Source organism: Octodon degus, unplaced genomic scaffold (genome assembly GCF_000260255.1).
Source record: "Octodon degus isolate 3935 unplaced genomic scaffold, OctDeg1.0 scaffold00072, whole genome shotgun sequence".
Taxonomy (NCBI): Eukaryota; Metazoa; Chordata; class Mammalia; order Rodentia; family Octodontidae; genus Octodon; species Octodon degus.
Window position 1 is genome coordinate 3,053,871 of NW_004524648.1, and position 27,381 is coordinate 3,081,251.

General features: G+C 44.9%; 1 protein-coding gene across 1 annotated transcript in view; it reads right to left on the reverse strand.

Annotated features, from left to right (window-relative positions):
* Abr (active BCR-related) overlaps positions 1 to 24,860 on the reverse strand; it is a 215,560-nt gene extending 190,700 nt beyond the window's left edge. Inside the window, exon 1 of the mRNA XM_023720040.1 lies at positions 23,680 to 24,860. Coding sequence (XP_023575808.1) covers positions 23,680 to 24,703 — 1,024 coding nt within the window. The 5' untranslated portion in view covers positions 24,704 to 24,860. The remainder of the gene's footprint in view (positions 1 to 23,679) is intronic.
* Between the last annotated feature and the right edge of the window lie 2,521 nt (positions 24,861 to 27,381).

Here is a 27,381-nt window from a genome sequence, read left to right on the forward strand (position 1 = left end):
TGTTCACTACCCAGTGCAAGTAGATAAAAGGGTCAGAGGAAAAAGGCTAGAGCAACCAGAGAAATGGCACACAGTCCAAGGGGAAGTCACTGAGCTCTACTCCTACGTAGAAACTCCATATTCCCAGGTTTCAGCAGAAGCCAGAAATGCAGATTTTTATGTAAAATTTCCAGATTCCAAAATGACTCAAATTGTCTTAAGCCTCTGCAGCTCAAACAATGCACATCAGCAGACTGCACTTAGCCTGCCCCCCTCACACATACACCCCAAGAGCAGCTGCCTTCTGCTTGTCCAAAGGCCTCAGGGGATTCAGGGTCTGGTGGCTAGAGGGATGGTTGCCTCAGTAAACAACAGCCCCACCGATATGAATAATTAATTTCTGCCTCACACTGCCAGCCCACAAAGGTTACTGATAAGCTAAGCATTCAGGAAACCACTTCATGTCCTTCAGAGACAATGAGGACAAGCATGGGACCCCAAAGAGGTTCCCACAATAAAGCCTGGCATGGTGGCCTGTGATCAAGGGGAGCCAGTGGACGCCAGCTAGGCCTGTGAGCCTGCTCCCTGCCTGGCTGCCTCAGTGGGGCTGTAAGAGCGGCCTGGAGGCTCATTAGAGATGCAACATGCTGCGGCTTTCACGGCTGTCAGCGGGAGTGGGCTCCAGATTCCTCAAGATGCTTTAAAATAAGACAAAAAGGCACAATTATGCAGCCAAATGAAGACAAGGCAGCTGCATACAAAGCAGAGCTTTCTCCATAATAGGACCAAAACCCCGTCAGACAGTGCTGAGGTCTCTCACCTTCCTCCCCGGCTGCAGCTGTGAAGCATCTGTAATTGGATGCTCTGCTGCCTGGGCTCTTGGATTATTCAAACTGCAGGACTTCCAGAAGCCTCCGGTTTCAATTAAGGATACGACAAGGCAAAGAGATGAGCAAGATGCCATTTTTCAGCCTTATGGTATTTCTCAGCAATGCACATAGCCAAGTAAGTGGTGGTAAGATTAACCCACAGGTATTGCGTGTTTACTATGTGCCAGGTGCTGTTCAGAGTACTTTTTATACACTGGTTTGTTTAATCCTTCCCAAATTCACTGGACACTAATGTCAAATGATCACCCCACATTGATACAGAAACCGAGAAATCAGAAGGCTATATAACTTACCTAAGGTCATATAGATCTAAAGTGGCAGAGCTGGGATTGAACCCAAGTACTATGGTCTCAGACAGCATGTTCTTGAACACTATACCAATGGCTATTTGCATTTACACAGCCCCCATGGTACCTGTTTTTTATTTTTTTTAATCTTATTTATTCATTTGGTACAGGGTCTCACTAAGCAACTCAGACTCAGTGATTCTCCTGTCTCAGCCTCCCCAGAACTGGTATTACAGACATGTGCCACCATGCCTGGTTTTGGTGGTGGGCATGGCAGCCTGGGGGTCTGGGGCCAGCATGACATATGGCACTGGGGATCAAACCCAGGTCCCTGCGCTTGCTAGGCAAGCGCTTAGACCACAGAGCTATCTCCCCAGCCCAGTATCTATTTTCTATACATTATTTCATTTAATCTTTATGACAGCAAAATAGGCACAGTGATCCCTATTGAACAGAAAGAGGACACTTGGGTTGTGAGAGGTCAAGTAATTTGGTTAAGATCACAAAACGACAAATGGCCTACAGATTGGCTATAAACCCAGGAGCCTGATTCAAAGCCAGGCCCTTAACCTTACTTGTTATATAGAGTTCCAGCTCACTAACTACTCTACAGAGATTTATAAAGTTTAGTCATGGAAAATCATATAGCCCAATCACCTCATTTGGAGTTAATTTGTGTGTTTGTGGGGGTGTTCTGGGCTTGAATCCAAGACTACAGGAATGAGGCACACTCTTAACACAAACTCTATCACCTTATTTTAGAAGTGAGGCGTTATAAGCCTAAAGAGACAAAGACTTATTTGGTGAGATAATAACAATGTTTAGTCTCATACAATTGTACTGATTAAAGTATGTAATATGTACTTCTACATAACAGTTGGCATGAAAACACACATGATTATAGTCAGCTGTACTCAAATTACAAATTGATGGTTTCCCACTGTTGTTTACAAAATTATTCATATAAACTGGGCACAGTGGGGTTACATGACTGTTATCTTAGCACTCAGAAGCTGAGACGGGAGGACCACCATGAGTTCAAGGTCAGTTTAGAATACATGGCAAGGGCCGGCCAGATAGCTCAGTGGACTAAAAGTGCCTGCTTAGGCAGGTGCAGGGACCGGGGTTCGATCGCCTATGTGCTGTGCCAGCCCCGCCCCGGGGGCACATTGAGATGGCAACTGAGACTGGGCGTGGTGGCGCATGCCTGTAACACCAGCGCTTGGGAGGCTGAAAACAGGAGGTTCACTATGAGTCCCATCTGTGTAGTGAGACCCTGTATTAAATACATAGAATACATGGCAAGATCTTGTGTCAAAAGACAAAAAACAAAAAAAAAAGAGAAAAAAGAAAAACAAGAAAGCTCATTCTTACAAGTCTGTCTCATTATTTTTTCCCACATTTAATGGGTTTCATTTCAGTCAATTTGTACATGCACATCATACATTAATTATTCAACCCGTCACCACCATCTTGCTTCACCCCCTTAGTTTCACAGTTTTGGGGTATTTATTTCTCTATATTTTATTTTAAAGAGAAAAAAATTAAAAATTTCATAGCAATAGAATAACAATGATTAATACACTGTGTATTTTTATCTTCAAAGTAGTTACTCAGAGTACAACACATCAGCATGAAAAAAACCATCCAAACAATATTAGCACAAATCTGTCTTTTCAAAAAACAAATTAGTAGATCTTGTTATACACAGCTTTTTCCTTTTCCCTTCCTTCTTTGTTCCTTTCCCGTCTCAGATCCTCTTTCCTTTTGAACATCACTTTTCACAGTACCGATGATACATTTTGGATCTTATTTACTATTTCAGTTTCTGACACTAGGCAGACAATGTATTTACACATGTGAATCTGGTTTATTTCATTTATGAACACGATTCTGAGTTGCATCCATTTACCTATAAAAGTCTCAAATCCATCCTTCTTTATGGATGAGTAGTACTACATTGCATAAATCAATCACATTTTTTCGTCCATTCCTTGGTTGTTGAGCATTTGGGTTGTTTCCAAGATTTAGCTATGACAAATTGTGCTGCTATAAACATAGGTCCACATACAGTGCTGTGGTATGATGTCTTTAATTCTTCTGGGAATATTTACAGAGGGGGAATAGCTGGGTCAAATCAGACCCCTAATTCTAGTTTTTTGAGGAATCTCCACATTGATTTCCACAGTGGTTGTACCAGTCTATACTCCCACCAACAGTGGAGAAGGGTTCCTTTTTCCCCACAGCCACTCCAGTATTTGTTATACTTTGATTTCTTTTTCTTTTTTTTTTTTTTTTTTGGTGGGAGGGCAATACTGGGGATTGAACTTGGGACTTTGTGCTTGCCATGCAGGCACTTATGCCGCTGAGCCATATCTCCGGCCCTTTCCTTTTACTTCTTGATGATAGCCATTTTTTTTCTGGAAATGGAATTTCAGTGTTGTTTTAATTTGCATCTCTCAAATGACAAATGACATTAAACATTTTTCACATATTTATTTGCCATTTGTATTTCTTCATCTGAGATATGTGTAGTCATCTTAGTTGCCCATTTTTGAGTTGGGTCTTTGAATTTGGGGGTCTGATTTTTTTCCCAACTCTTTATATGTTTTAGATATAAGTCCCTTCTCTTAAGGACAAGTATAATTTTTTCCCATTTTGTGAGGTATCTTTTCATTCTGTTAATTTCTTCTGTTGAATTTGTTAATAAGGTGCATCCATTTGTTAATTCTTTGTAATATTTCCCATGTAGTCTGCTTTGTTCATGAATTCCCTGCTTACCCCTATGTCTTCAACATTTTTACTTATTCTCTTCCAATAGATTTAGTATTTCTGTTTTAATATTTAGGTCATTGATCCATTTTGACTTTAGTGCACAATAATAAACATGAGTCTAGCTTTAGTCTTCAGCATGTGGAAAACCAGTTTTTCCAGCACTATTTATTAAATAGGCTTGCTTGCTTTCATTTTTTTTTTTTTTTTTTTTTTTTTTTTTTGGGGAACCAGGGTTTAAACCAAAGTTTTTTTTTTTTTTTTTTGTGGAACTGGGAATTGAACTCAGGTCCTTGCACTTGCCAGGCAAGTGCTTGTTCTACTGAGCCATCTCCCCAGCCCCACAGGACCTTGTGCTTGCCAGGCAAGCACTTATCCTACTGAGCTATCTCCCTGGCCCCAGGCTTTCTTTCTTCCAATGACTATATTTGGCTCATTTGTGAAAGATAAGGTGACTTAGTGTGTTTGGGGATGAGTCTGTACCTTCTATTCTGTTCTACTGATCCTTAGGTCTGTTTTTCTGTTAATACCAAGCTGATTTTGTCATAGTAGCTTTGTAGTGTAATTTCAGGTCATGGATTGTGATGCTCCTTCACTTGCCTTCATTGCTCAAAATTGCTTTTGCTATTCTAGGTTTCTTCTGGTTCCAAATGAATTTTGGAGTTGTTTTCTCTAATGCTATGAGGTATGCTAATGTTATTTTGATTAGGATTACATTTAATCTGTATAATAATTTTGGGAGTATGGCCATTTTCACTGTTGATTCTTCCTATCCATTAGCAAGGAATAGCTTTCCATTTTCTGATATCCTCTTCAATCTCCTTTTTCAGAGTAGTTTAATTTTCTTTTCTCTGTGTGTGTGTCTGTGTATTTTGTAGAGGGTCTCACGACACAGCTCAGATTCATAGTGATCTTGTTTTCAGGCTTCCCGGTACTGGGATTACAGGAGTGCACCACCACACCCAGTGGCATGGCTAGGTAGTATGTGGTGCCAGGGATTGAATCATGGGCCCAGCACTTACCTAAGCAGGTGCTCAGTCTACTGAGCTATCTTGCCAGCCCAGTAGTATAATTTTCAATGTAAAGATGCTCTACTTCCTTCATTAGATTCCTAAGTATTTAATTTTTTTTTATGCTATTGTAAAGGATGTGGTTGACCCAATTTCCATGAGTTCATTGTTTGTGTACAGGAAGGCTACTGATTTTTGAGTGTTGACTTTGTAACCAGCTATGTTACTGAATTTGGTTATTAACTTTAGAAGACTTTTGGTAGTATTTTGGGGGTCTTCTATGTAGAGTATCATTTTATCTACAAGTAATGATAATTTGACTTCTTCCTTTCCTATCCTTTTCTTTTTATTTTTTTCTTTCTCTTGTCTAACTGGTCTGACTCATGTGAGGTATTTCAATATATTATCGTAGTCAGAATTCATAGAGGCATAAATTTAATACAGGACACGTAATTTATGGAATTATTTTATAATATTCATCCAGAGTCAAATGCAAAAGAGTGTGGGAGATCTCTCCACACACTAGAGACCCAAATAATCCAGCTGAGGGCCTGGATCCCATAACAATGTCCTCCATGAGTCCAACTGGAGCCCACATGAATGTCTCATGCAAGTCTGTATCAAGGCTGTATCTTCACTAGGAAGACCCCAATAGTCAGTGATAGAAGCTAAAAAGTCTCCACCAGCAAGATGAAGGGTCTGTGCCAGCAGGCTGAGGAATCTGCGCTGGAACCAGGAAGCGATGCTCAAAGTAAGGACCAGAGCTCCCCCAAAAAGAACTGCAGCCATCTTCAGCAACAGCAAGGACCAGAGCTCCTCCAACGGTGAGAGCAGCTCACCACTGAATATGAATTTCCTAAATTCATATCAGGAAAGTGGGCTCAACAAGCTCCTCCGGGAGAATCAACAGCAACACCTCTTCCCCTCTCACTCCTTTCATGCTGTTGGCAACAATTCATAGGTGGGCCCTCCGCACCCAGCACCATGCTGACTCAGTTCAGCTGGGTGTTATAAGTGGAATGTTAGTTAACCCATCATAATATACAAAGTATTTTGACTACATTCATCCTCCTTATGACCTTATATCTCCTTCCCCTCCTGAACAATTATTAGACAAGAGGGAGTTCTTGTCTAATAACAAGTCTCCTTCCACTTTCTTGTCCACATATTAGGAAGAACATGTGATATTTGTCCAATTTATTTTGCTGAACATGATCTCCAGATTCATCCACTTTTCTCCAAAGACAAAATTCATTTGTTTATATCTTATTAGTAATCCATCATGTTACCATATATTCTTTCTCCATTCATCTGTCAATGGGCACTTGGGCCGGCTCCATTATCTTGGCTATTTTGAACTGTGCCACAATAAACACAGGTACACTGGTTTCACTATGGGATGCTGACTTTAATTCCTTTGGATATATACTGAATGGCATATAGCTGGATCAAATTGTACCTCTATTTGTAGTTTTTTGCAGAATCTCCATAGTGAATTCCTAGTTGCTGTACTAATTTACAATTCTACTAATGTAGAAGAGTTCATTTTCCCTACATCCTTGCCAGCATTTATTGTTTGTTTGTTGTTGTTGTTGTTGTTGTTATTCTTAATCCTAGCCATTCTGACCAGGGTGAGATGCAATCTCAACACTGTTTTGATTTGCATTTCTCTAATGGCTAAAGATACTGAACATTTTTCATATAGTTATTGGCTATGTGCTTCTTTTAAGAAGTGTTCCTCCAATTCTTCTACCCATTTATTGAATGAGATATATGATTTTTTTGGCGATAAATTTTTGGCATTTTTAGACAAGAAGTTAATCCTTTGTCAGAAGAGGAGTAGGTGCCAAAAATGAAGAAGGTCACTGAAAGCTTAAGCTGGGCATCCAGAAGTCTGCGTCATTTATTCCAGACTCTCCCATTCTGAATGTTGCCTCTTCACTCTTTTATTTCTCTGTATAGAAACTTTTTCATTTGATGTAGTCCCATCTGTTGATTCTTGCTATCATTCCGTGCGCTGTCAGAGCCCCATTCAAGAAGTCTTTGTGCTTATGGCTTCAAGTGTTTCTTCTATGTTTTTTGTTTGTCTGTTTGTTTTTTTGTTTTAGCTGTCACAAAGTTTCAGGTCTTAATCGTAGGTCTGTGATCAATTTCAAATGGAGGAGACAGGGATCTAGTTTCAGTCTTGTACACACGGATCTCCAGATTTCCCAGCAGTATTTGTTAAAGAGGCTATCTTTTCTCCAACATATATTTTTGGCTATAGATGGCTGTAGTTGAAGGGGTTATTTCTGTGCCTTGAGTTCTGTCCCAATGTTCTACATAAATATTTTTGTGCCAGAACCATGCTGGTTTTGTTACCATGGTGCTGCAGTATAATTTGAAATTGAGTATTTTGATGCTTCCAGGCTTGCTCTTGTTGATTAGGACTGCTTTGGCCATTATGGGTCTTTCGCAATTCCATATGAATTTTAGTATTATTTTTTCTGGTTTTGTGAAGATGGTCATTGTTATTATGCTGGGAATTGCACTCAATCAGTAGGCTGCTTTTGGCAATAGAGCCAGTTTAACAATAAGAATTCTGCCAATCCATCAACATAAGAAGTCTCTCCATGTTCTACTATCTTCAAATTCTTTCTTCAATGTTCTGCAATTTTCATTGCAGAAGTCTTTTACTTCTTTAGTTAGACTGATTACTAGATATTTTTTAATACCTAGTGAGTGGAACTGTTTTCTTGATTTCTTTCTCAGTCTATTATTGGAGTATAGAAAAATTATTATTTTTTATGTTGGTTTCATATCATGCTACTTTGCTAAATTTGTTTATCAGTTCTGACAGTCTTTTGGTGGAACCAGGTGTGGTGGTGCATGCCTGTAATCCCAGCCTTTGGGAGGCTGAGGCAGGAGGATTGATGCAAACTTGAGACCAGCCTGAACTATGAAGTGACGGCCTGTCTCAAAAGAAAAAAAAAAGTGTTTTGGTGCAATATTCAGGGTCTAAGTATAGGATATCAACTACACACAAGAATAATTTGGCTTCTTCTTTTCCTGAATCTGTATCCCTTTTATTGTTTTTTCTTGCCTAATTTCTCTAGCTAAAATTTGAAGATTGTATTGAATAGGAACAGTGAGGGTAGGAATCTTTCCCTTGTTCTTGATGACTATGATTATGATTACGAGGCTGCTAAAATGGCTTCCGAAATATAATTCATAGGCAGGGACCTTGCAAACCACATTGTACTTCTGGAATTTGCCTGAGTTTCATGTACTTCCAAACACGTAAGTTCCCCAAGGAAATTACATTTCCCAGGAAGCTGGGCAATGGCACGTTTAAGTCTTCCATTCTCACAAATAAACGTAATAGGGCTGGGCATATAGTTCAGTGGCTCAAGTGCCTGCCTGACAAGCACAAGGTCCTAAATTCAATTTCCAGTTCAAAAAAAAATTAAAAATTAAAAAAACTTAATATACTACTAGATTGATAACATTGTGTAAAAAATAGGTTCCCATGGGTCTTTCTGTTCAGTTTTGCTTTCTGAGGTAGGGTCTTGCCATGTAGTTCAGGCTGGCCTTGAACTCTCTAGGTAGCCCAGGCTGGCCTCGAACAGGTAGCAATCTTCCTGCCCCAACCTCCCAAATTATGGGATTACAGGCATGTGTCCCCATGTCTGGCTGCTTCCTGGGCTTTTAATTCTAGGATCTTTTCAGCTGCTAGTGATCTAATGTTCTTGTACTTGGAGCAATGGACCTTGCTGTTATGGCGTGTCATTTCCTTTCAACAACCATCAAAACTGATGAAGCATATCTGGTTTCATTTTACTGCTGAGGTCCTTAGATTTGGTTACCATGGCTGGCTGCATAGCAGGATATGTCTGTGTGATCAGCTCTCATAAAAAGCCTCAGACCTTGACACTCAAAGATAGTCCAATTTGCTCTGAGAGACAATGCTCTATATGGCTACAGATGAGGAAGGTCATTGGAAGCCTAAGCTAGACCACTAGAATCTGCCTTACTTACCGAAGCTAGCATCAGACTCTCACTTAACCTCTTGTTGAAGCCTCCCTTGTGCTGGGATTATAGTTGTCCACCACCACACCCAGCTTTCCTGCTGCTTTTGTTCTATGGCCTTTGTAATAAATACCTAAGGAATTATCAATCTAATATTGAGTCTTACCCTCCTGCTAATCTGTTGAATTAAAACACAATGGAACATTTGGGTATTTCCAATATTGTTTTCCACATTTGCTAGATTCGCCTCTCAACATATACAAGAAAAAGCTACATTATATTACTCTTGCCGGGACCGGGGAGATGGTTCAGTAGGATAAGTGCTTGACTGGCAAACACAAGGATCTGAGTTCAATCCCCGGTTCTGCCAAAAAAAAAAGAAAGAAAAAATATTACTCTTGCCTTGAATGAGAAAGCAACTTAGAGATTTTGAAGGCCAACTTCTGTGGCTCAGAAGAGCTTATGTGTCAGCATCCATCATGATCAACTGTCAATCTTTTCAGTGCCTTGAAATCACAATTTATTTCTCACGCTATATGTCCACTGAGGCTTAGCTGCGGGCTTCACTCTGCACTGACCTCTCTACAGGACCCCGACTGACAGAGTAGCCACCATCTGGAGCCCTGGGCCTGGCAGTTGCAGAGGAAAAAGTGAGTTCTAAAGGCTCTCATCTCAGCACTCAATGCTCCGGTTCCGAGGTTGTGTACATCACTTTCACATTCATTAGTAAGAAGCAGGGGCTGGGCAGACAGTCAGTGAATTAAAGCACCTGCGAGGGCTAGGGCTCGATCCTCAGTCTGCTGCACTGGCCCTGCCTCTGGAGCATGCTGAGACCGCAACTGAGACTAGGCATGGGGGTGCATGTCTATAATCCAGCACTTGGGAAGCTGAAAAGCAGGAGGATCACTATGAGTCCGATCTATGTAGTAAGACCCTGTACACTCTATACTAAATACATTTAAAAAAGAAAAGAAAAGAAAGGAAGGAAGGAAGGGTAGGAAAATAGTCCCACCAGATCTGAAGGGAACCAGGTATGTAACCCTGACAATCATATTTCCAGAAAACGAAGGGGAACCAAATATTTCAGTTAGAGTCTAATGACTAGCATAGCTGTTAGTGGGTGAGGACCTACAGTCTCTGTCCAGGTTTGAGGTATCATCTTTTTTCTAAATTGCTTACCATTCGGGAACAGTACATTTCTACCAGGAGAAGCACAAAAGTGTCAGGGACTCTGAAGTGGTGAGCAGATGGTGACCGGTCCACTAGAGGACTCGTCAAAATCTTGGAGGCATGTGAGGTTTGAAAAAGGCTTTAGGTTGCACAACTATAATGACAGCACCCGGGAAGCTGAGGCAGAGGATTGTCTAGGCTACATAGCAAGACCCTGTCTCAAAACCCAAAGCACATTAAGAACCAGACATTGTGGTACATGCTTGTAATTCTACACTCTGGGAGGCTGAGGCAGAAGGACTGCATGTTTGGGCCTAACCTGGGCAACAGCAAAACTCTCAAAATAAAAATAAAAGCCAGGTATGCTGGTGCACACCTGTAATCCCAGCACTCAAGAGGCTGAAACAAAAGGATCACCAAGTGTCAGGCCAGGCTGAGCTACATAGTACGTTCAAGTTCAGCCTGAACTGCACAGTGAGACCCTATCTCAAAATACCAAAAGTAAATAAATTACAATAAAAATTTTAAAGGGTTGGGACTTTGCTCAGTGTGAAAGCCATGGATCCAGGCCCTAGTACCACCAAAAGAAAAAAGGGGGTACTGAGAAAGAAAACTCACCACAGATCTTGAGAATCACTCTGCTCTAGAATGCTTATCAATTGGTCATACTATACTAACCCAAATAAGGAGGAGGAAAAGGAGAAGAGAAAATGAAGACTAATCTTTTTCATGTTCGTTTTGTTTGTTGGTTTGGTTTTTTGTTTTGTTTTATTTTTGAAACAAGTTCTCACTATGTAGTCCAAGCTGGCCCAGGGTGGTCTCAAACTTGCAGCAATCCTCCTGCCTCAGCCTCCTGAGTGAGAGGATTATAGGTGTGCATTAGCCCCTCAGATTTTGTTTTTGGGGCCAGGGAGATGGCTCAGTAGAATAAGTGCTTGCCTGGCAAGCACAAGGGCCTAAGTTCAATCTCCGGTTTTGCCAAAAAATAAAAAAATAAAAAAATTTAAAAAACTAAAACAAAACAAATTGTAAAGACTTTCTTTTTTATTTTGAGAGTTTTGTTAAGTTGCTCTGGTTAAGCCCAAACACAGTCATCCTACCTCAGCCTCTCAGAGTGCTGGGATTACAATCATGTACCACCATACACAGCAAAGATTAATTTTTTTAAAAAATGGAGGTGACAAGAAAGAAGAAAAAGGCCTTTAAATGCTTAGAGATCCCAATAGCCTGCCTAAGTATTCAATCCCATAGCATTTTCACTTGAAAATGTACAATCTTTTTTTTTTTTTTTTTTGTCTTTTTGAGACAGGGTCTCACTATGCAGTTCAGGCTAGCCTTGAACTCATTTTGTAGCTGAGGCTGGTCTAGAACGCGCAATAATCCTCCTGCCTCAGCCTCTCCAATGCTGGGATTACAGTTGTGCACCAGCATGCCCAGTAATCATTCTATTCTTAATTCAATAAATATAATGTGCCAGGGCTGTGTTAGAGGCAAGGATAATAGGATGAAAAGAATCGGTCCTTTTGGACCTCTTCCAAATCACGTGTATGCATGCACATGCACACACAAACAGGCAAACCACTTACAGGCAGCTGTATAACTGCTCAAATGAAGGACAGGGCAAAATTCAGGGAAGGAAGGTGGAGCCAACTCTAGGCTGGTTTTCAGAAAGTTCCTTCTCCCTCAACATTCGCTACAGGGCCCAGGGAGATAGCTCAGTAGAATAAATTCAATCCTGAGTTAAGTCCCCAGTGCTCAGTATGTCAGGAAACTACAAACTGCACTCAGTATTGCTGGGGTCTAAGCAGGTGCATGTGTGGTAGGTGGGAAGCTGGAGATGCGGGCAGGGCAGTTCACATGCGCTTGGCCCATCTGCACCTAAGGAGCTCAGATTGTATTCAACAAAGTACCACTGAAGAATGAGAGCTGGGGGGGGGAGTGTGTGGAGGATGCAGCTCAGTGGCATAAGCACCTGCCTAGCAAGTGCAAGGTCCTGAGCTCAATCCCCAGTACCATAAACAAACAAGTAAACAAGCCAACAAAAGAATGAGCTGGAGGCACAAGATTTGGCTTAGGGGAACAGAGCGATCATTTGTCTTTAAAGTGGAACCTATCCAGGGGGTGTAGGGGAAAGGCTGCAGGCAGAGCCGTCAGTCATTGTAATGGTTTGCGTTGGGGGTGATGAAATGAATGCCTACATAAGTACTCATAAACATTTCCTGAGCACCTCCCGTGTGCCAGGGGCTATGGCATTCTGAGGCTACCAAGTCATCATAGGTCAGAACAAGGTCCCCAGTTCACTGAGTCATCCACAGCCCAGGGCAGGGGTGAGGAATCAGGGGTGCTCATGAAACTTCAAGTTTGGGACACTGTAATTCCTGCCCCAAATCCAGGAAATACACACAGGTTGGGGCAAGGTCCAGAGGAACGCAGGTGGTACTGTAGTCTAGCAATTCCACAGGGCCCAGGCCAGTGAAAGGACAGCAATGGAAGAGCCCAGTGACCCTTTCATGTCTCCAGTTTGATCCCCAGAACCCCCCAAAAAAGAAAAATAACTGAAATTAGAGAATGGCTGTAATTGCACAATTGTGTAAATATACCCAAAACCATGGTTATATACTTATTTTATTTATTTATTTATTTATTTATTTATTTATTTATTTATTTATTTTGCGGAACCAGGGATTAAACTCAGGCCCTTGCGCTTGCCAGGGAAGCGCTTATTCCAAGGAGCCATCACCCCAGCCCCTATATACTTATTTTAAAGGAATTAATTTTGGTTTTGCTTTTTGCTTTTTTTGATACAGGGTCTTGCTATGAATTCCAGGCTTGCCTTGAACTCCCACTGTAGCCCAGGCTGGCCTCAAACCCGCAGCAGTGCTCCTGCCTGAGCCTCCCAAGTGCTGGGATTACAGGCATCTGCCACCATGCCCAGGTTACTATTTCAAATCAGAGAAAAACAACCCTACCCCAACAGCACTAAGTGATCTTGGGGTGGACAGTTAGTTGTCAGAGCCTCATTTTCCCCATCAGCAAAATAGGAATGGTAGTTGGATCCTTCAGGAGACTGTTTTAAACATTAAATGTGAGAACACAGGTGAAGCACTTCACACCCTGCCTCGCAGACTGCAGGAACTAAATATATTCCCATTCCTTCCATCCCAGGTGCCAATAAACTTTTAAGCGATCTTTTTATTCAGCATCTGCAAGATGTAACATGAGCTCCAGGCAAGCTCCCTTCAGACAGTCTGGTCTCAGGCAGACAGAGCAAGGATCAACTGGGAAGACAAGAGAGGAGCTGACTGCAGATTTTCTCTGTAGCTACATGGTGCAGAAATAAGGAGGGAGAGTCACGTGGTATAAACACAGCTTTTCACACGGTGTTAGGGAAAGTCAGGTAGACAGATTTCTGCTTATAATACTAGTGTGGTAAGCAAACAGAATCTAGTGTCCAAAACAGTTATCGGGCAATAATGCAGCCCTCACGTGGAGAGAGGATCCATGCCCCCCCCCCTCATTGCTATGGGCTCCTCAAAATGAGAATGAACCCAAAACACACTTTACACAACGGAGTTTCTAGCATAGTACTAGGAAGAGAAACTTCCCCCAACTGTGTTTCTTATTTCTGACTATTCTAAAATCAACCAGGTGGGCCAGCCAAATAGCTCAGCGGTTTAAAGCACCTGCTTACGCAGATGCGAGGGCTGGGTTCGATGCCTGCCCCCCTCACCATGCCAGTCCCACCCCCGGGGCACTCTGAGACAGTGATTGAGACTTGGGCATGGTAGTGTGCGCCTGTAATCCCAGCACTTGGGAGGCTGTAAAACAGGAGGATCACTACAAGTCCAGTCTACATAGCGAGACCCTGTACACCCTGTCCTAAATACAATAAATAAATAAAATCAACCAGGTATGTGTCAAGTGCTGGCCCTCTGCTCAGCCCTGTGAGAGAGAAACAGAAGCATAAACCACAGTCCCTGCTCTCCAGGAGGCAGCCAACCTCTTAACTGGAGAGCGATGCTTCACAGTAAACATGTAAGTGCATCGTGCCTTGCACAGAGCAGAGGCTCTGCTGTCTTTGTGCACTGGGTCAATGAATTAATAGAGGGCACAATAATAAGACAATTGTGCCATGGGGGGCTCACTCTAAGAACCACAAGATGGCTTGGAGTAGCTGGAAAAGACTTGTGCCAGAGGCTGCTAGCTGCCTACTCAATGTCAATTCTTCCATTTTTCTTTATAACAGAGCCCCTATTTTACTTGAAGTGGCCATATGGCCAGATTAAATACCATATCTCCCAGCCTCCCTTGTAGCTAGAGGTGGATAAGGAGATTTTAAAAAATTATAAAGAGAGATTTCCAGAAAAGTATCTTAAAATTCAGACCAACACCTGCCACTTGCTCTTATGCTCTTCCTGGTCTTCTAATTCCTACAACCTTGAGACCAGAAAAAAGGAAAAAGACCAAAAAGCTTCTGATTCTTGATCAGAGAGTCACCATATTCTCCCAGGACTGCTTACACCTCTGGGATTCCTTCCCATAAGAGATAAAGGAGCCTCTGAGTTGTTTAAGGCATGTTCGAGGGTTGTAGCCCATGTTGCAAATCCACATCCTAACCAGCACAAGGTTCCATGGAACAGAAGGCCTTAGGGGAGACGCTGGCTTTGTGATTGGGCAAGTGGAGATGGGAGGGCAGCTCACGTCAGAAAGGGGAGAGAAAAGACAAGAGCAGGAAAGAGCATCAGCTGAAGGCAAGTGGGAAGCGAGAAACCAGCAGTCAGAGGGTGGGTGGGCAGGTGTGGGGAAAAGAAAATCTGACTGGAGAAGAACCAGGGACCAACCAAAAATGCTGGGCTCCCTCTGCAGGAGCAAAGCACCTCTGAAGCCCTGTTTGAGGCTGAGGCAGGAAGATTGCTAATTTGTGCCCAGTGGGGCTAACTTAGTGAAGCCCTGTCTCAAAATTATTAACAGGGCCAGGGATAAAGCTCTACAGCACAGCACCTACCTGACAAGCCCTAGGTTGTGAGTTTGATTTCTGGTATAAATAATAACAACAACAACACCAAAAAGGGCTGGGATACATCTCAGTGTGAAGGCCTGGGCTCAGTCTCAGTACTGCCAACAAAAACAAAAGCAAGGGGCCGGGGAGATGGCTCAGTGGAATAAGCGCTTTCCTAGCAAGCGCAAGGGCCTGAGTTCAATCCCCGGATACACCAAAAAAAAGAAAAAAAAAAAAAAAAGAAAAATACTGTTAAACTGACTAAAAAAAAGAAAGAGGCAAACCCAGTCTTGGGGAATGCCATCACATGCAGAGATGCAAATCACGGCTAGGGGAAAGAGCTCTGTGGTAAAGCATGTGAGAGGTCCTGGGTTTGCGTCTCAGCACAGCAAGATTTTAGAAGATGCAAATCTAAGCAGCGCCTGGGTCAGCCAAGTGAAAACTCCCTGACTCAGACCAGGTAAAATAATGACACTGTCTAAGATCTACTAAACCCCACATGCCTGGCCCTGTGTGATATACTTACTACGTATGATCTCATTTCATAACATGCCGAGGAAAATTTCTTATTATTATCACATCCATCTTTTGGACAAGGAACCTCAGGATTAGAAAAAGTCAGGAACTCCTTCAAGACAAGCATCATAACCCTGTATGCTGGGAACCCAATTTTGCTGCAGTGGGAAGCCCTTTTCTAAGATGAAGAAAGTATCAGTAAACATTATTCCAAAGCCAGAAAAAAAGTGTGAAGATCTTAACTTTAAAACAGGAAGATCTAGCTGGACAAGACAGTGCACACCTATGATCCCAGCACTCTGGGAGGCTGAGGCAGGAGGATTGCATATTCAAATGCAGCTTGGGCAATTTAGCAACTTATCAAGAACCTACCTCAAAATAAAATAAAGTAATGGATGTAGCTCAGTGCAAAAACCCAGTTAGTTAAAAATAAATGAATTTTTTTTTTTCAGAACTGGGGATTGAACTCAGGCCCTTGTGCTTGCCAGGCAAGTGCTTATTCTACTGAGCCATCCTCCCAGCCCCTAAATTTTTAAGATCCAGAAATAAATATGAAGCTAGTTCATCTGCAAATGGTCTCTTAAGCAGAAGAAAAACAGATCAGAGGAATAGAAACATTTGCAGGCGTGGCTGCATTAACTGTTTGCACAGGAGAAAAGCATGTTAAACAAACCACCCATCACCCTCTGGCAGGTCGTTGAAGCACTCCTGAGGTGCGGGGAGGGGGGAGCATTGCGGAAGCTAGCGAATAGTGATATAAGAGCCTCTTCAGCTACCAATGCACCACAGCAAACCTCCAGCTCACATGTCTCAAATAGCTTTTTAATATCTCTGCACAACAGGGATTGGGGGAAAAAAATCACAGCTAAAACTAAAAATTCAATACTTTGAATTAAGTTATTCAGACATAGCCACTGAACACAAGGAATTCTTCCTGGAACAACAATCTCATTAGTCACTGGTGGGAAGGGGGAAAGAACACCAGATTACAAATAAGCTAGGTAACTCAAGTACCTAGTAGGAAATGTATTTTCTATGAAGATTAAAAAATAAAATGTCTCCATTGGCAACCTGGTGGGCTTCAACAGCAGTGTTTCCCCAATGCAGAAATCTGGCACTTGGCAGCAGGCCCAGGACAGCATTAAAAGCTGAACATTGGGGGCCAGGGAGATGGCTCAGTAGAATAAGCACTTTCCTAGCAAGCGCAAGGGCCTGAGTTCAATCCCCGGTTCCGCCAAAAAAAAAAAAAAAAAAGCTGGACATTAAAACGGCCAGCTTTAAGGCAGGGTGTGGTGGCACATGCCTGTAATCCCAGCACTAGGGAGGCTAAGGCAGGAGAATCGTTGTGAGTTTGAGCCTGAACTGCATAGCAAGAACCTGTGTCAAGAACACAAAAAACAAACCACCACCACCAACAACAAAAAACAGCTTTTAGCCAATAGCATGGCACAGGACTGTAATTCCAGGTACTAGGGAGGCTAAAACAGGAAACTGAAAGGTCAACCTCAGCATCTTAGTGATTGCGGGTCCAAAAGATTTTTTAGAAAGATTTTTTTAGATGGGCCGGGGAGATGGCTCAGTAGAATAAGCACTTCCCTGGCAAGTGCAAGGGTCTGAGTTCAATCCCCAAGAAAGTTCTGAAAATGAGCTCCGCCATAGTGAGCATGTCTAGCATGTGCAAGGTCCTGGGTTCAAAACTCAGCACCAGAAAAACCAAAGTGTCACCTCTGAAGATCAACTCAAGTTCAAATCCTGATTCCACCGCGTGCTAACTATCACTCTGGCAAGTTACTTCTCAGAGTTTCATCATCTTCACCTACAAAATAGCACTAGTCACATCTACCTACAAGAAAGTCTGCGGGAAGTGGGAGATAGTGATCTAAGCACCTGCCTGGCAAACGCAAGGACCCTGGTTCGATTCCTAGTACCACATGCCTGGAGCCCGGAGCATGCTGACCCTGAAGCCAGGAGTGGTGACACATGCTGTAATTCCAGTGCTGAGGAAACTGAGACGGGAGGATCACTGTGAATCAGAGCTGCATAGCAAGACCCTGTAGCAAATAATAAAAAAGAAAGAAAGAAAAGAAACGGTCTGCAGTTTTGTTGCTATGACTTTGAAGGCTTAGAATTCCATGCAAGAAGAGGCTAGGGCTAGTTTTGGTGGTGCATGCCTGTAATTCCAGGACCCAGAAGGCAGAAGCAGGAGAACACAGAGCAAGACCCTGTCTCAAAAATAAATAAATAAATAAAATAAATATTTACTTTGTCATTCAAACTGAAACCAGAATATCACATGGACAGTTTCTAGCAGTCAAAAGGATGTCAGACTCTGAGAGGCCACCTCTAAGTTTTGTTTGAGGAGAGTATCCTGTTTGGTTTGAAAGGAGTACAGACTCCCAAGGGAAACCACAGGCTGTAGAAGAGACAGGTAAGCTCCAGGAAGAACACAGTGGGGGTGACCCAGGAGCATGCCAACATACCAGGGAAAATCCCAGGGTCTGCACACGCAGGCACACACTGGTGTGCACTTAGGCAGCGAGTGACCGGTGCCTGTGGTCTGCAATCCAGTTATCTCTGTTCCCTATGAAGCCACCTAAGACCCCACAGGTGGGTGGTGGCCCTGCTGGTGAGCCCAGTAGCCAATGACTGATATCTGCTGGGGACATTAACGATAAAGAAGATCATAATTAATACACACACACACACACACACACTTTTTAGTCACTAAAAGCCAAGTGCTTTGCTACAGTCTTTAAATTTTTTTTTTTTTTTCTCTCAGTACTGGAGACTGAACCTAGGGCCTTCACACTGAGATACATCCCCCGCCCATTTTTATTTTGAGACAGGATCTCACTAAGTTGTCCAGGTTGGGCTTGAACTTGCCATCCTGCCTCAGCCTCCCAGAGCACTGGGATGACAGACACATGCCACCATGCCGAGTTTAAATATTTTCTTGAGCTGAACCTTCTTCAAGAGTTCCCAGAGGTAATGTTTGAGGCAGTACAGCTTAGGAGTACAGCTAGGTGACTTGGGGGAGCGCTAGTGAAGCTCTCTGGGCCTCAAGATTCTCACACACAATGTGAATAACAGTAGTGCCTGTCTTGTGAAGCTGTTGGGTGGTATCAGTGAATTAATATGGATAATGTGCCCTGAACAGGAGCTAGCAAAAGTAGCTATTCTTCCTGCTTTCTTGCCCGAGAAACAGAAGGAGCCTTGGAAAGGCCAGTATCTGGCGCACAGCCCACACCTGGTCACAGCAGGGCCAGGGCACAGGCGTGGGTCTAACTGCACAGCACACACAACCCTGCAGCTGTTGTCTCGCCCCATCCACACTCCTACCACCACCACATCCTGCAGTCCTAACCATGCCTAGTCCTAACATAGCCTAGTCCTTCCTGAGACCAAGGAAGTCTGGTGACTTCCTAAGACCCTAAGTGATCTGAAATTCTAACTTAAACTCTGATTTTGCTATTGTGTATGGAAAGAAACACCAAATGTGTGTCTATGTAGGAATCTGCTCCTCATTTAAGAGAAAATAGCTTACGCAGAGCGCACTAATGCATAGTGTGCAGTGCTGGACCCGCCTGCAGGGTGCGCTGGGACTGCAACCATGATTGAGACTGGGCGTGGTGGCACATGCCTGTAATCCCAGTACTTGGGAGGTTGAAAACAGGAGAATCACTACAAGTCCAATCTATGTAATGAGACCCTGTAGACCCTGTCCTAAATACAGAAATAAATAAGAGAGAGAAAAAAAATAAGCCCTTTCCAAAAAGGGGAGCCCCTTTGCCTTTGGATTATTTTATATAAAGCCTCGTGGACCTGCCTCCTTGAAACCCTGAGCTGGGGTAAGGCAAAACCTATTATTGCCCCATAAAGCCCTTTGGTTAAGACTCCTGGATACAGATGATGGGTGTGATCTAAAACAGGGCAGGAAAGAGCATGAGGACCAATCCAACCAAAGAGCCTCATAAACCAAGATTACCACCCCACCCTGGATCCTGACCAGCTGCCAGGTTTTAGAAGGAGCCAAAGCTATGTGTTAGAAAAAAATGTGTTACAGATGACCAAACCACTTGTGACCAAGAATAATCAGAGAGCATGAAGCTTTGAATAGTTGACTCAAAGAAAAACAACCTGTAGCAGTAGTTAGTACTGCTGGGTTCTCAATGTGGCCCATAACCTATTCAAGGCCCATTACAAATAATATCCCACTTATTCCCATATGAACAATACATCCAGAGATGGTGACATACTCCTGAAATCCCAGCTCTTGGGAGGCTGAGGCAGGAGGTTAGCTGTGATTTCAAGGCCAGCCTGGGCTATACAGCAAATTCAAGGCCAACCTAAATTTCAGGTTTTTTTTTTTTTTTTTTTTTTTTTTTTTTTTGACATGTCTCACTGTGCAGTTCAGACTGGGCTTAAGCTAAGCTTGTTTTGTAGCCCAGGTTGGTCTTGAACTCCCAACAATCTTCCTGCCTCAGCCTCCCAAGAGCTAGGATTACAGGCATGTGCCATCACGCCTGGCCTCTGAGACCTGCTCTGTAAAAAACAAACAACAACAAAAAACCAGTATGGTGTAAGTAGTGCTTATTAGCTCTGTTTTATAGACGAGGTAAATGAGACACAGAAAACTCAAATAGCTTCTCCCAGGGCCACACAAGAAGATAAAAAGCTATGGTCTTAATGTTTTCAAACCTTTCTGTCCAACCCACAGCAAAAATCTACATTTTCTATCAGCACCCAGTATATACTCTCACATATAATTCAAATAAATTTATATATTTTAAAAGACAGTATCTCACTATGTCATTCGGGCTGGCTGCGAATTCACTATGTACCCCAGGCTGGCTTCAAACTGGTGGTGATCCTCCTGCCTCAGCCTCCCAAGTGCTGGGATTACAAGTGTAAACTATCATATCCAGCAACAAAATTTTAAAACAGAATAATACTCATCTTAGCATGTGCAACATACTCTGATTACTGGAGATGAAATCCAGGGGTATTCTACCATGAGCTATATCTCCAGCCCTTTTTATTTTGAGATACAGTCTTGCTAAATTACCCAGGCTGGTCTCTCAAACTTGCAATCCTCCTGCCTCAGCCCCAAGAAGCTATGATTAATGGTGTGCCGCCCCATCCAGCTACTTTTCTTTTTGGTTTTGGTGCTAGGTATTAAACCCAGGGCTCACAAACATTAAGCATGGTCTCTGTCACTGAGCAACATCCCCAGCTTTGATGTTTTCTATTCTATTCCATCCCACTAAAAATATATACCACCAGATGTGATGGCACACACCTGTTATCCTACTCAGGAGACTGAGGCAGGAGGATTGCTACGAACTCAAGGCCAGCCTGGGCCCCATTGTGAGTTCAAAGCCAACCTGAATGACCCTGTCTCAAAAAAAAAAAAAAAAAAGGATCACTGAAAAAATACTTCCTGGTTCAATCCCTGGCATGCTGTGCAGGGTGCCAGCCACACCTCCTGGGGCATGCTGAGATGGTGACTGAGACTGGGAGTAGTAGTGCACATCTCTAATACCAGCACTTGGGAGACTGAAAACAAGAGGACCACTACAAGTCCAATCTGTGTAGTGAGACCCTATAGACCCCATATAAAATACATGAAAAAAATAAAAATACTTCTGGAACATATAATGCTGCATATATGTAAGACATCATCCCAGACTCTAGCTATATCAGTAAATGGAACAGCCAAAAACGTCTGCCGTCCTGCAACTCACGTTTCTCTAGAGAAAGTGAGTTGGATCCATATGTAAACTGTAGCATCTAAGGTGGTAATCTGATGAGTACCATGAAAAAGACTAAGCCAGGACAGGTAGGGGTGGCCAAGAAAGACCTCAGGATGCTTTTAGCAATTGCTACACTGATTCCACTAGGCTGTCACCTGCAGTATTAAAACCTTCCTCCTTCATGGTTTTACACTAATGCCTCCCTGTATTTTTGAAGACTCTTGTGTCTTGCTGTACACCTGTACTGTGTACACATCTGTAGAGTGCATACACGTGTACACATATCCATATGCATATACATGTGTATACACACATGTATGCAGCTCCAAGTCCACCTTGAAGATGACATCTGAAATACACCCCTGGCACCGCTAGTCAAAGCCATGAGTACTTGATGAGTGCCCTGGCTGGAGCCTTTAGTCCAGAAGAAGGAGAATCTGCCTATTATTGATCTCCCCAGAGGGGGTATCTTTTGGAATTTGAGAGCCCAGAGGATGGATTCTAATTTGTATCACGGTGCTCTACATGCTAGAATATCCTTAGGGAAAGGAGACCACTCGTGGAATTAAAAAAATCACTACCAGGGGAAAATCTAGGCACACCTGACAGAGTGATTGATGTGGGTCTCAAGGGAGAAGGGATTGGAGCCAGCTCTAAAGCAGCTGGAGCCACTTGGGTAGCCTCCACTGAAGGCATTTGGAACTTGGCACCAGAGTGAAACCTTCAGACTCTTGCTTTAAGTTAAGGGGACACATAATAAATGTTACTAGCAAGGGTGGCAAAAGCCAATCTTTGCTAATGAATATGTGTAATTGATCAAAACAGATGACTCAATGGACCTTCCAAATGTGCTTTTAGCAGAGTGGACAGTTTTTTTATTCAAATGTAAACTCAGATGAGATCTAATAATGGAGATTTTGGAACAATCCCAGCATCAGTGATTTCTTTCTTTCTTTTTTTTTTCCTTCACTGAGCAGAAAGGCATCTTAAGTTCCTAGCCATATCAGCTGCCAATGGATGCTTTCCATGTGTGGCCAAGGGAACCCCAGAGGCCAGGTGGAGCAAAGGGGCAGTCATATGCCACCCCACGCTTCCATCTGACCTTTCCTCCTTACCCCATTTCTACTCCCTGATCTATCAAGAGCTGGCTGGCCATTCAATTCATTCTTTTTTTTTTTTTTTTTTTTTTTCCGGTAGAACCAGTGATTGAACTCAGGCCCTTGTGCTTGCCAGGGAAGCACTTATTCCACTGAGCCATCTCTCCCCACCTGGCCATTCAATTCAACATAATCATGTTTCTTAACAAATATTTATTGACTACTGTGCCAGCCACCATAAAGGGATTCAAAGATGGTAAGACCAGGCCCTGTCTCCAGCAAAGAAGGCAGAGAGGAGGCAAACAACAGTTGAAAGAAGGTTGTACCAAAGCTCCCAGCTCACCTGGACAAGCATTTGATCTCTCTGGACTTCAGTGTCCTTTATCAAGTTAAGGTGCTGGATTAGCCAGGCTCTTGGGCACCAAGCCAGCTGAAAACTGTGATCCTATGCCTTCCCCTTTCTCGCAGGCTCTCAGGCTTCTTGGAAATTGACAGACCCAGAGCAGCCTTCTAGGAAAGGAAGAGTCAGCCAAGGAGGGGTAATGAACATTATGTCCCCTTCCTCGGTGAATCCTGCACCAGAGGCAGGGCGATTCCTAGTGTTCTAGATTTTCCCTTGGGAGTGATTTTTGAGTTCAGTGAGTGGCCTCCTCTCTCCAAGGACACTCTAGTCCTACAGCATCTTGATGTAAATTAGAATCCATCACCTTCTCTGGGCTATCAAATTGCAAAAGGTGCCCTCTCCGGAGGCAAGGTAAATTCAAAAACAAAGTAGAACATTTAGACTTCTGCACTAATGAATCTGGGGGAAAAGGGGGAGTTAAAAGGCACAGGGCCCCATCCGGGTGGTACACAAGGAATCTGGCAAACCTGAGGAAGAGTGGGAGGAGCGGCTGGGGTTGAGGGAGCTGCAAAAGCACTAGAAAGGTTGAGGCCTGATGTAAGAGGTTTCTCCCCTGGTCTGGCCAGGCACCTCATTCCATCACCCCCTCATCAACGCCATCATGCTTCCTTTCATGAGCTCGCCCAAACCCAAGATTCGATTTGCACTCTTCTTAAAGTTCCACAAGTGGCTTTAAATTCGAGGCAAAGCTCACCCTCTCCTTCCCAGGTGCTTGAGGTTAAACTGGACCACCAAGGATGGGGAACTAGCACACAGAAGGAGGCCTGGGGCCCGAATCTAGAGAGATGTACCTACCTGCAGAGGAGCCGTCCTCGTGGTCGGAGCTGTTGTGGCTGCAGTCGCTGCCTCTCTCCGGAGAGCTGTGACTAGGCGAGTCCCTCTCTGGCACACGCAGGAACCTCTTGCGCCCCCAATGGGGAAAGTGCTCGCGGGCCCGGCGCCTGTGGGGTTCATCCTCGGTCAGGAGGGAGGCCCGGCTGTCCTTGGTCTCCGCCTCTACCGGTTCTGGGTCTCGGCCCTGATGCCGATGTCGCCGGCACCCGGGTATCAGATGCATCCAGCGGTGGGGGCTGCACGCCCGCACCCGCTTCTCCGGCTCATCGCGGGTCCCGAGCCGATAGGGGGCCACCACTAAGTGGCCGAGGGTGAATTTCTCGCTCAAATCCACCATCTCGAAATCGTGGTCACTGCTGTCACCCCCATCGTCCGCAATGGAGGCATCTGGCTCGCCCTCCTCCGAGCCCCGCGCCGCACAGGTCTCCAAGGATCGCTCCTCTCCCTGCGCGTGGGAAACAGGCTCATCACAACCGGTGGGCTCGCAGTCTTCCCGGGGCCTGAAGAAGAGGCGAGGCTGCAGCAGCTGCCGGTGGATGGCGGCGGTCAAGCTGAGCACCGCGCCCCCTCCCTCCGCCACTGGGGGGTTGGGGTGAAGGTCCACGCACAAGTTGGGGTTTGGCTCGGCCTTCGCCGCCACCTCCTGGTCCTGGCGCATGGGGTCCAGGGCGTCTCCACCGCCTGCCGCGGCGCCCTCCTCCTGGCCTGCAGGAACCCGCTCCTCCGCCGAGGGTCCCCCGCTGCGGCTGTCGCCGCCCTCCTCAAGCCCGCCGCCTTGGTCCAGCTTCTCCCCAGCCAGAGCGGTCTCCAGGTACGATACTTTGAACTTCTCCTCGGCCAACACCTGTTGCAGTCGCTTCAGGTTAAGTTTGCAGCACTCCAGCTCGCGCTCCATGTCCAGCACGGACTCCAGCCTCATGACTGGAGCTTGCTCCCCGGGGAACTCAGCCTGCCAGTGGCGCTCGAACTCCTCCGGGTCCCACATGCTGGGCGCCCCGTCAGGCCACCGCGGGCCGGGCTCCTCCGCGCCGCCGCCGCGTGGTGTTGCGGCAGGCTAGCTCCGGGAAGCCCGTACTGGCGCAATTACCAACCAACGCTTCGGCGCCGGTGAGAAAAAGAGGAAAAAAAAAAATAAAAGTTTTTCCCCTTCCGCTCTGGTGCCTTTTTCTTTTTTCTTATGGGTTTTGCCTCCTTGACGTAAGCAGCCAGCCGCCGGCGGCAGAGGCGGGGAGCCCGGGGCCCCTGGGCCCGCCCCGGGCAGCGCGCGTGGAGCTCGTGGTCTGCCGCCCGGCGGCTGCGGGCTCAGGTTCCTGCAAGCCGCGGCGAGGGCGGAGCCTCGGTGGCGCCGGGCCCCGGCCGGGCAGTCGGGCTAGGCTTACCGAGCCGCGAGCCAGCGGTGCTGCCCCCTCAGAGGCGCAGCGACATCCGGCGCCGGCCGTAGGAGGGCCGGTGCGTTCGCGCCATCCCAGCCGGGGGTACTGCGCAGCTCCCGCCGCAGCGCGCAGTCCGCGCCCCCTCTCTGCACCCCGGAGCGCGGGGCCGCGCTGCCAGCTGGAGCCGGGGTGAGCGAGCGAGCGCGCGGGGGCGCCCTCAGTGGGCGCCGCTCTCCCGCCGCCCGGCTCACGGCAGCCTGGCCTGCTCTGTCTAGGAGGGCGGCCAGAAGCAACGAGAAAAAGGTTCGAGAAAGGCGCGAGGCGCGGCGGCGAGCACAGGTGTCGAAGGGCTGCTGATCCGCTGCATCGCCCTGCGCCCGAATTTATCAAAAGACAGCAGCTTAATGCAAAGCTGGGGATAAAACTTTGGTTTCTAAAACTCTTTAACCGTTCTTTCCACAGCTCACTAGAGATTTTTTGAAGAAGTTGGCAAGGGTGACGCTTCCATGTGGCTCCGGAGACTCCCGGGTGACTTCAGAGCTGAGGGCACTCCCGTGTTACTGAGTCAAACCATGCGTCACTCAGGGGCCTAGACCTAGCAGAGCACCCTCCACAGCATCTCCTTTTTACAGCCTCTCCAAAGAGAAAAGAAAACTAGAAGCAGGGAAGAGGTGCCTGGTGGCCTGGCTGCGCTGCTCTTGTTTCCTTTCCTTTTTCCCAAGGTGCTGCGTGAGGTCACCGGCTGACTCCCAAGGGGCCCTGATAAATTCCTTTCTCCTTGCCAGGTGAGGGTTTCTTCAAAGATGAGGAAATTGATACTCTTAAGAGGGGAAGTGATTTGGTAGCTGGAATTCTCCTCTCTTCTGTGCCCTTTGGGGACTGGAAGCTACACTCTAGTGACCTGCCACTCACTTGTCATCTGAGCCATCCACACAAACCACCCTCGGCACACTTTGCAGTACCCTTCAGTTCACCCCTCAAGAAGATATTTCTTCTGAGATGTTGCTAGTGCTTTTGCTCAAAACCCTCCCCACCACATACAGGCTCCTTTACATGGCACAGCAGTCCTACAGGAGTCAGGGGTTTGGTCTCTACCCAGCTACCTGTCTTCCTCCTATATTTTAGCTTTATTAATTATTAGTCTTCCTCCCTCCCAAGACCTAGCTTTTTTTTTTTTTTTTTTTTTTTCCTGTAGTGTTTTTGAAAGAATCTCACTTTGTAGTTCAGGCTGGCCTCGAACTCACGATGAAGCCTAGGCTGGCCTCTAACTCACAACTATCCTCCTGTCTCAGCCACCTGACTGCTGGGATTACAGATATTTGCCACATGCCCATTTTCTAGCTTTTTTTCTGTGTGCATTTTCCTCTTCTTGGAACTCCTGTTTTACCCCTACATACATACAAAGTTCCATGCAGCCTGGAGACCTCACCTCTGAGAAGCCTTTTCCAGCTCTTCTGCTTCTTATTTGTGTTCCCTCTTGTTTGGATCCCTGCCCATCTTTCTTTGTTTACCCTCCTTTTGCTTTATTATTGTTATTGGTGACACCTTTTGTTTCCTCTAAGAACTGTACAAGGAAAGGGATTGTGTCTTTCCACTCTGTATTCCAGCTGCTGCTTGGAAATAATGCTATAGGGATGGTTGATAATTATTGAAGGAAAAAAGTGAATGAAGGTATGAATGAATGAATGAATGAATGAATGAATGAATGAATAAACAGACAGGTGAATGCATTCCCCACCTTGCCAATCCTGCTGTCTACTGTGTATCATTCAGGACTAGGGCAGGTGTTGCTTCCCCCAGAGGCTTCTTGACTCTGGAATTCCTTTCTTGCCTGTCTGATTATCCCTCCTTCCTTTTTCATTTTCTTTTTTTTTCTAACTTAGAGTTCCACTGGATGAATCTTCACAGTATTTGTCTTTATGCCAGATGGTTGTAGGGAAATTAAAATACACTATTTGAAGCTGGTCTGGGGATGCATGCCTGTAGTCCCAGCACTTAGGAGGCTGAGACAAGAGGATCACCAGGAGTTCAAGGCCAGCCTGGGCTCCATGATGAGTTCAAGGCTGGTCTCAACTGCATGGGGAGACCCTGTCTCATAAGTAAACAAATAAATAACACTTGATAGTGAGACCCTGTTTAAAAAAACACCAAAAAATAAAAAAATAATGCTCATTGAATATTCCCCAGTTGAAATGATTTCTGAATCCTTCACCTAGTTCTGAAGAGTACCTTCTTTCAACCTTAGATCCACTCCGGAAGCCCCAAAGCCCACCACAACCTCCCCTACCAG